The following is a 10,808-nucleotide window of genomic DNA, read 5'->3' as shown; positions in this document are numbered from 1 at the left end:
TTAGTTATGGAAGTTAAAGATTTGTGATTGATTTTTTTATGAATTTTAGGTGTTGAAGATGGAAATAGGAAGATGAAGGAAGCTTGATCTAAGTAGGAGAGAATAGAGTAAGACGATGAAGAGAGGAAGAGAGAAGATTGGAAGTAGTTAGATGATTTGGGTAGAGAGAGGTGGAAGCGGCTGATGTTTAGAGAGAGAGGGGATGTTGAGAAATGAGAAAAAAAAAAGGGTTTTATATCAATCCCTATTCTCTCGGTCGGATATGGGTTTCGATGGGTTGATTTAACCCATCCGAAACCGGCCAAAATTATCCACACATAACCGTTTCAGCCAACCCGAATGACCCGCGTAACCCGAATTGATCCGCCCGCTTGACCGCGGGCCTATCAGACCGGACGGATTGGGCCGGATTCAGTTTTTTTGTCCAGCCCTACCTCTATGCCGAAATTTCGTCTGAAACGATGAAAAATTTCGGTCCAAAAGACGAATAAAAAAAAATTTAGGTCAAAATTTGGGGTTTGACAAATATACTAGGTTGAGTTGATCGGACTCAACTAGATGAGACATTTAGAATAAACATCTAGAATCCAAATGGTCCTACTACATTTATTGAATTCCAATGACCCAAGGCACAATCTGAATTGACTTGCTCAGTTACCAAATGTAACGCCCACACTAAATTTATCTACAATATTTAGCCTAAGAATTTACTTAGTACTTGATACATTAAAATTACAATAATAAACAATTTTGTCCGAATGAATTACATCAATTTATTAATCTCATATATCCATAAAACACGTGCAATTAGGTCAATGTGCTAAATACACTAGTTCTTGTCTGAACATTTATTCATCTAATTAGTACACAAATACGCAATGACAACAGTAAACTGATATGAGATAGAACTGCGTAGCTCATCCATCTTCTTCTACTTATCCTCATCACGAGCATCCTGCTTATCTGAAAGAAAAAAAAAATTAAAAGGATTGGGATGAGATATAATGTCTCAGTGAGTTCTACCAATCTTATGTTATAGGAAATCTCGTGGAAACCTATGATCGTCATCTATCTATATATTCAATCTATGGTGTATAATCTGTTGCAAGTGCTATAGTGATATGGGGGAAACTATGATCACTAGCTCTCTGCAAACTATCCAAGTTGCATATTCTGTCCTAGCTTTCTTAACTAGTTAATTTTATTAAGTTAGCATATAACAAACAATTAATCTAAATTGATTTTACGGGATGACCAGGTGGAGTTAATTTTTGGCTCGACAACTGGGTGGGGGGGGTGCTCTTTTAAGTGTGCGTTGTCCTCGCTTATTTGATTTGGCTGAAAATAAAGGGGTGACGGTGAGGGAGATGGTTAGCAGAGGGTGGGAGGATGGCGGTGAGGCTTGGGAGTGGCGAAGGCGACTGTTGGCGTGGGAAGAGGAGTTGGTTATAGAGTGTTCTTCGTTGTTGTGTTCTATTGTTTTGGAGTACCATGCTTTTGATAGATTGTGATGGGCTCTAGATCCTATTAACGGTTACACCGTTAAGGGGACTTATCAGCTTCTTACGCTAACTGACACATCAACGGAGCTTGGTCTTTATGATGCAGCGTGGTTGAAGCAGGTTCCATTAAAGGTTTTTATATTTGTTTGGCTGCTTCTCCACAATAGACTCCCTACCAAAGACAATCTTCTTCGTAGGAGGGCTCTTCATCAGGAAGATGTTTATTGCATAGGTGGTTGTGGCTCCGTGGAGTCAACATGTCACCTTCTAATTCATTGTGATATATTTGGCAGTATTTGGCACATGGTTTATCGGTGGCTTGGTATTTATTTCATCTCCCCAGGCTCTGTCAGTGATCGTCTACATCAGTTTGGTCATATGGCGGGGTTACTGCGATTTACTCATTCTTTTTTCAAGGTGATCTGGCATGCATGCATTTAGATTGTTTGGAAGGAAAGAAACAACAGGATCTTCAAAGACAAAGCAGAAGACTTGGAACAACATTTTGACAATGTAAAGTTTGTGTCTTTTTCTTGGTTAAAGGCTAATAGGCTAACTTCAGCTTTCAATTATAATGACCGGTGGCGGCACCCTTTAATTTGTATGGGTGTTATGGAGTAATGTTTCTTTTCTTCTTATTTTTGTGTGTTTTTTGGCAAGACAATTGGACTTTGTATTCTTTTGAGGAGCGTTTTTCTTTGCACGCCTTGTGCGAGATGAAGTGCTCTTGGTGGTTATAATATTTTATTAGAATATAAATTATACAATAAATAAGATGGTATCAGAGCCTCTCCAAGATCCATTGGGCCACCTGCTATCAGGTTTCCGCTATCGGGCCACCCACCATTTATGTCCACGAACCAAGCCTAATAGTGCTGGTCGTGAGGGGGTGTTAAGAGTCCCACATCAGACAGGACATGGCCTGACAATATGTTTATAAGTGGGGGCAATCCTCACCCCATAAGTCGGTTTTGTGAGGTTGTGTTAGGCCCAACCAAGATTTCTAAGATATTTCATTTTGGCTTTGTTCAAAAAAATAAAACACCCTCATAGATTGTTACATTTTTTTTAAGCAAAATAGAAAATACATTAAATAAAAATAAAAAGATACAAAGACTAGGGGGACATTAATTTGACCCAGGAATAACCCAAACGGGAATACAACATGATAAATCAGTCCAGGTAGATCAACTCTAATCTATCCTAACAAAAATTCCCTAATCAAAGGCGCAACCCAGCGAACCCGCGTACATGCGCGAAACCAAGTTACAAAAAATATGAAAAGTGAACGTCTGCATAGAACAATTAGAGTTTAGGTATGACAAATGAATCGACCGCCAACACGGTAACAAAATCCAAGTGCCAACAGCTCCCTGATCAACAAGAAGCATAAAAAGCTCTTTCGAGCAATACCATAGTGAAGGTAGACAACCCCTCGAAACTTGCAGATCAGATAATCGAACAAATCATACAACCAACCACAACAGGTTTAGACGAACCAGACCCTTTCGGGTTTTTGAACACACCCTTTCGGGTTTACGAAACAATCCACCACAAAAAGGCCAAATCTGAATCCACCTAGTCTATGAACAACAACACAACATAAAGCAGCAACAACAACAACAACAACAAAGAACAAAACCCAACAGACCCCAAGCGATGCCAAAACAGACGCCGACGACGAAACCGACGCCGACGAACACCACCAACAGTCCATACAAAACGAAAAAGAAAAAATAAAAGCTAACAAATCTTTACCAAAACGGAATCAAACTCCTTCGCCACTGGTGTGTAGAGAAATGGATCGAAAAGCTTCAAAACCAAAAAAATGGATCTGGCTCCAAACAATCAGAACCACAAACCATCCAACGGAAGAAACAGATGACGACCCAACCATCATGTCTCAAGAACGACGCAGAACCAGAGGAACGGCGACGGAAAAGAGTTAAACGTGTGGATCAACAACCACCGGAAGGAAAGAGAGAGAAACCGCAACGGACAAGGAACGGGTTTGGAGACCCTCGTCGCACCACCAACCATTGGCTCTACATGATTGTGACGGGTTTGGATTTTGGGTAAGAGGAAGAGATGAACGGTGCTGCTGTTTAGAGAGAAGGTGGAGAAAAGATTTTAGAGAGAGAAGTCATAGATTGTTACATGACATGCGAAGCGCCAAATAGACATGCCATTATTCAAAAATCACCAAAAAGAACTAACATGTCTCGATTTATCTTGTAGTTTCAATAGTTTGCGATTACTATGGTAACTTTAGTATGGCTAGAACCTCACAAACCTCCAGTTTGTTTGATGTCTATTCTTCTGGCGAAGGTACGGTACGAGACTGCAAAATTGTGGTGGATGCTATATAGTTGGAATAATCTTTTTTTTTTACTAGTAAATTTTATATAATCACCATAACTTCATAAGCTAAGCAAATTGTGGTGGTCACTCATTACTTTACGACAAAGTTCATTTCTTAAGCCTGTCTCCATCTTTCTTGTTTATAATTCTCCTGTAATTATTGAACAATTCTCGATGAATGATAGATATATAAGTTAAAATTATACTTTTCCCTAAAACAATTGCATTTTTTGTCTACTTCACTAAAAAATAGTTTAGGCCGTGGAGAGAATTCCGCAACGGTGTCGAGAGAAATGGTAGCACATGGAGGCTGCGGAACCAATTTTGTAAAGTCAACTATCCTTAACATTATTATTGTCAAAAAATATAGGGGTTTTGTCTTACATGCCCGAGCATAATTTTTTTTTAATCACTTCTACATATATATTTATATAATAATTTAAAATTTTATTATTTTAAAATTTTATATAATCATTTTAAAAATATTTGATTATTTTAAAATAACTTTAGATATTTTTTTTAAGAAATCAAAATGAAATATATTAAACAAGTAGCTATCCTCCTAAAACAAGATGTGCCAAGAGAGATAGTAAACAATTACAACAATGTTTCAAAGAAAAAGAACAATGATTAGCCTATACCCAAATATAAGAACAGGTTCTGGCACCAATCATGAAACTTATAATAAAAATTAGCAAATTTTGCTTTATGCCAAGAAAAAGAAAGGAGCCTGAGGTTCTCCAAAATCTGACGACATGAGCTTTCTTTGGTTCAGAAAAGTCTATCGTTCATTTCCTTCCAAATAACCCACGAAGTGGCAAACAAAATTATATACATAAAAGAACACCGCACATTTGTATAACATGCTGAAGTACCAAATTGAATGAAATGATCCACCAAGGTTAAGGGGTCTGCAGTATAGACACCCAACCATTGACGAACCATATACCAAATCTTACCAAACTGATTACATAACAAGAATAGATGATCGGAAGATCCAGATAAGCCGCACCCACTGACACAAGACTGCGCCTCATAATGAATAACTCCCCGACGGAACAAATTCACCTTTGTAGCAACCTATTCCGAACGAGCCGCCACGCAAAGATCGAAACCTTACTTGGAATATCTTTCCTCCAAAGAAGATCCGCAGACACCAAAGGGACATTATGGCCGTCGGGCATTCCGCTAGTGATAAAACGATAAGCCTCTCTAACTGTATATCCCACTCCTGGATCCGGTAGCCACGTTCAGTCATCAGCTTAATGAAAAATTCACCGTAATCACATTAGTGATACAAAATATTTACATATCATATCAATGACTAATATCTCCCGATGAACTTGTCACTCTCCAGCTAATGACAACCACATTTTTTTTATTCACAATGCTCAAATTTGAGACCTTGAATTTACAATAAAATTATTTTTAAATTGTAATTATTGTGTTTTTTTGGAAATATAATTGTACTCTTTTTTAGTAATTGTCGGTAGTTGTTTAAGAGAATTATTGGAGACGGTTTCATAGTATATTGAATTATCAATTGGTTTTTTTAATTAATAAAACAATAATATGCATCATGTGAAGGGCAATCTCATCCACTATATATACCGGTAACCTTGTAACAATCCTTCATAGTATTCAATAGCCTAAATGGGGTCTACATATTTATCCGTTTTAACTCTATTCTCTGTAAGCTATTTTCTTCTTTCTGTCTCAATTTATTTCATAATTATTTGTCATTCTGTAAGATTATATAAAATTCTTTCCTCAATATTTGAAAATAGGAGATACTTTTGAAATTAGAAATAATGACATAAAAGATGTAGAGGGTAACTCCTATCATATAAAAGATGGTGAAAACTTACTAATGTGGTATTCACATGTAGAGAGAAGACGTGAAGATAAATATTGTTAGCAAGATCTGATATGATTTTTTTTTTTGGCAGTTGGCTCTTGCGGGAATCGTTGCATCTCATTCTGGTTAGTATTATGAATATTTCTGGTCCCCATTATTATTTACAATATTTATATTTTTTTAATAATTTTTAGACTATTTATATGTGTGTATTTATAATTGAGCTTCATATTAATTTTTTTTTTCTCTATGATTCTTCTCATTATTTTTACAAAACTACAAGGTGATGAACGTCGCTCCATATATATTTTTGATGTGGAATTGAATTTTAAAAAAATATATAGAAAACGTTTTTTTGAAATAAAATCAGCCATATGTATCTCAATTAATTAATCACAATTTGCTTATGTTTAATTTAAATAACTAATCAAATATCTGATAATTATATTTTGTCAAACCCATGTAATTATCATTTGTATTTTATTTTTCTGAAAAATTAGATATATTAATCCACAAGACCCAAATCCAAAATGGTTTGGCCGATAAAAATCACAAAGTTATGTTTTTTTTTTTTATTTTTTTTATTTTTATCAATCATCAGAAAATTATATTTTTCCAAATCAATGTAATTATCATTTGTTGTACATATATGTTTTTCTCAATTGTTAATATTACACACAGTTTTTATTGTACTAAAAATACATTAAAATTTGTTACCGTGTAAGAAAAAGTTGAAACCGTGTGTAACAAATTATATATAAAAAGAAAACATTAATTTGAAAATGTTATTTTTTTCTATTTTACACCTATAATAAAAACAATGTCTTTTCTTTCTTACTAACATGAGGAAGATACACAAGTCCAGGGTTCAAACCTCGGCAAAAAAAAAAAAAAAAAACATTGAGGAAGATGCACATGGGATTCAAAATGCTCTTATAAAAATTCGATGAGAAATTTCGATTTGACCTAAGAGTAAACATTTTCTTACGGATTGTTAAAAAATTAAGTCAAATTTTTTATTTGTCTATTCAACACATCAAAACTTAAAAAAAAAACTACGTTTTCTACCTATGGTGCATTTATTATTTTTAATGGTGCAGACATTGAAGGCAAACTACTCTTTTTGGAAAATGACCTATATCCTGGCAAGAAAATGAGCGGCCTCCAAAAGCTTTCTAATATTCAACCTTTTCGAACAATCGGTTGGTTGCCGATCGAAAAAGCTACTCAACAATCTGGAAATGTAGTGGAGAAAGAGAGTTATAGTCTTGACGAGATTTGTGGAGGTCCACCTGCCATCGGAGAAGACAAGTTCTGCGCAACATCCTCCGAATCAATGAAGGAATTTGCCATTTCAAAACTCGGGGCGAAAATTAAGTCATATTCAGGTTATTTCGCTAAAAATCAAGACCAATATGTAGTAGAAGAAGTAAGGAAAATTGCAGACAAAGGAGTAATGTGTCATCGAATGAATTTCGAGAAAGTTGTATTTTATTGTCACCAAGTGAATGCATCAACAACTTACATGGTCCCTTTGTTGGCCTCTGATGGAAGTAAAGTTAATGCATTGGCTGCTTGTCACCATGACACAAGAGGTATGAATCCGAATTTGCTCGATGAAGTTCTCAAAGTCAAGCCAGGAACTATCCCTGTCTGCCATTTTGTTGGTAACAAGGCTGTTGCTTGGTTACCTATTCCTGTTGCAAGTGAATCTGATGATCGTCCTTGTGCCATCTAGATGATATTTGGATATATGCACATTGTTATTTCTCTCTACTAATTTTTCAAGTTAAAACCAAGCACATAAAAGTTGAAAAATTGCACCTTCATGAGGACTTGATTTAAAGTGATTCATGTAAATATCATGTCTTATTTATAGTGTCATTCATGTATTTTAAATAAAACTAGTTCTAAATTAGTTAGAACTATGTGCGTGTCTTTGTTTATCTGGTTATTTTTCTATATCGAGTAAAATTATGTATGTTTGAATTTGATAATGTTTGAAAATAAATGTCTTGTATTTGACATAATATCTACTTGATATATATATATATATATATATATATATTTCAAAGCTCACAACAGTATATTTTTTGCAATAAATATAAACTATTTTATAAATGACACCAAAGTTGTGAGACGGTACCATAATCGTGACACGATTTTGCCTTCTTCAAAAAATTTCCAGACAGTTAAATTCAAATTGTGACACGATCCTTGTGAATCGTGTCATGATTTTCTTCGCCTATTTATATCCTAACCCCAAAACTAGACTCACACACCTCTAAACATATTGTAAATCTACGAAAATTTACCCAAAACATTACCCAAAGAATTTTCACCTTCTTCCACACCCATAACCACCCCTATCCTAAAAACAACTCATCCTTAAACCAAAAAATTCTTCCACATCTCAACACCTAACCATTCTCTCAACCAAAAATCAAACCCTTTTTTCATATACAACCACATAGTCATCCTTTACAAAATTAACCACCAACAATGACATCAATGCCTCTCGTACTTATGACCATGATAACAGGTCATCTTACATTATTCTTAGCATGTTTCTCGGTTTATTTTAGTATGAAATTACAATAAAAAAGAGGAGTGTTAGAACGATTGCCTATGATTTCAGGACTTTTGTAATGTTTTCTATATTCGAGTCTGTAATTTTAGTTTTCCCTAAACATAATAATTTTAGGGGTTTTTTGAAGTAATTCACAAAGAAATCATGCAAATCGGCAAATCAAGAACATCCGAAGAATTGTGAAGATTCAAGAAACAAGAATAAAGATCCAAGAGGCCTCAGAAAACTTACATATGGCAGGAATTTTGTACCGAGGCAGGTTATTTGAAGACGAAGACCTAAACACGACGGAAAATCAGAGATTGGGCCCAAAAGAAAGGAAGAATGCGCCTAGGGCATTTGAAATGCGCTTAGGTCATGAAATTTGCATTTCATGTGCCTAGGGCATTTCCCATGCGCCTAGGGCATGCATTGGGGTGCTAACTATGCTGCCTGTGCATTTGTTATCCGCCTCGTGCATGCAAAAAGTCGGGCCGCAACTGTCTTTTCCTGCTTCCATTTTGGGTAAAGCCCGCACTTTTAGCCCAAACCCAGGTAGAAACTCTCACTATAAATACCAGCCTTCCTCATTCATAATTTATTGTTCAGAACGGTAGCAAATCAAGAGGAAGGTGACTTTGGAGCTTCAGGAGAGTTTCTACCTTAACCTTGATTTTCTAGGGTATGTTTTTATCTTTACTAATTTGTTTTTAGTTACCATGTGTAACTAAATCTTTTTAGGTTATATTTCTAAGATGAACCTCTGTATATTTTTGTTGGATATTTATTTAATTTAATTTGTCGTTTATTTATTTTATTTATGCTTTTGTCACTATAGAGTTTTATTAGATTATAGTTTTTTATTTCTATGAGAGGTGCAACCCTAGATTAGGTACTTAGGTTGTGACAGGACCTAATATTGCTATCACTAACCGGATGTTTATATCTTGATATTTATATCCCTTTACTGATAACTATCTGTCTAGGAAGTAAGTGATTATTAATTAGCCAAAGATACCATAGGAATTGTTGACCCTAGACGTAGGCATCCAGTGGCTAAAACCCATTGGGTCGTGTGGTGCATTACAGAAGCTAGGAATTAACTGGTTAGTAATTAGGGAAGCAAGCACCTAGCTGTCCGACTTAAGGCTATAACCTAGTAAGACGATTCTCTTGAAACCCTTAGTAAGGTAGACAAAGATTAGGGTTGCCCGTTTGTAGAACTACTAAGTAAGCGTAGAGAGAGTGTACTATGAGTGTCCTAAGATTCATAGATGGACAAACTTAAGGGAACCTTGGCCTTCATTGCCTTGGGAAACACTAGAAGCCAATTTAAGTTTATGTTTCAATTACCTTTGAATTAGCAAGACCCCGCACGTAAGGATTACCGTGCGATCAACAAGTTTTAATACTTGTCCCATACTTATTTATGATTAAGTTATAAATATATTTTCCCGTTTAAACTAATATTTGTCCAATGTTTTCTTGATAATTATCAATTAATTCATAAAGAAAGAAACTCGTGAGCATATAGGTTAGCTAACATTAGTTTAACCCTTTATTTTTTTTATTTTTTTTGTTCCTTTTTCTTTCTAATAGCATTAACCTAGATTACATAAGTCATTTGTAATATAAAGGGGTATATGAGGCTTATAACCTTTTTTTAAGTAACTAAAGTTAAATAACAATTTTAATTTAAAAATATTTGGTATTAATAATTTGGTATGAATAAGTTTAATTTAAAAGCATTTGGTATTCATAACTTGGAAAAAAAAGGTTTAAAAATTTATAGAGATTAATTAGAATACGCTGACTGTGTAAAGATATTTTTACACACTCATCCAATAAAAATCTGTCACATTATATAATCTTTTGAAATGTTAGGAGAGATCTGGTTGAAGGTCAACAGACCGCGCTTTGGTAGCGTGGAGAAGAAAGTTAGGGAGGCGGAGGAAGGCTTTGGCGTCACCGCTACTCCGGGGAAATCGTTCAAAAATGCGTTGACGTTGGAAAAGGATAATTTTCCGATTTTGAATGGGGTTGCTCCAACATTGGAAATTGTTCCATCGAAGGAGATGCTAGACTATTTGCAGTGGACCTTTATGGGGGAACTGTTCCATCAGAAGGATGCTTTGGAGGTGCAACAAGCTTTGGTTATGGAAGGCATTCGAGGTGTTAAAGTCATAGAGATGGGAGACAGAAAGATGCTTTTGCATATTGAAGGTATGAAGGATATTGACCCGGTTCGCAATAGCCATCTAGCTTGGTGATATTTTCTTCGGTTAGAAGGTGGACACCTCAGTTGGTGGCAGATAGTATGGCGGTTTGGCTCCATGTTCATGGTATTCCCCTCCATGTTTGGGATGAACCCTTGTTCAAGAAGATTGACTCTTTGTTTGGGGTGTTCTTAGATTTTGATGATTACACAATTGGGAGAAAGAGGTTGGATGTAGCCATGATCCAAGTTTCTTCTAAGAGGAGAGGGGTGATTGATGAGCACCTGAATCTGAAGGTTATG

At 35.5% G+C, this 10,808-nt stretch overlaps 1 protein-coding gene across 1 annotated transcript; it reads left to right on the top strand.

Moving 5' to 3' along the window:
- Positions 1-5,466: 5,466 nt before the first annotated feature.
- LOC11407746 (unknown seed protein USP) lies at positions 5,467-7,751 on the top strand. Its single transcript, XM_003628176.3, has 3 exons — positions 5,467-5,555; positions 5,813-5,846; positions 6,822-7,751. Exons 1-3 carry the CDS (start codon positions 5,517-5,519, stop codon positions 7,457-7,459), a joined length of 711 nt encoding a protein of 236 aa, XP_003628224.1. The 5' UTR covers positions 5,467-5,516; the 3' UTR covers positions 7,460-7,751.
- The last annotated feature ends 3,057 nt before the right edge of the window (positions 7,752-10,808 follow it).

This window comes from Medicago truncatula, chromosome 8 (assembly GCF_003473485.1).
Source record: "Medicago truncatula cultivar Jemalong A17 chromosome 8, MtrunA17r5.0-ANR, whole genome shotgun sequence".
NCBI lineage: Eukaryota > Viridiplantae > Streptophyta > Magnoliopsida > Fabales > Fabaceae > Medicago > Medicago truncatula.
The sequence above is the reverse complement of the archived record's forward strand: the minus strand, read 5'-3'. Positions and strand labels throughout refer to the sequence as shown.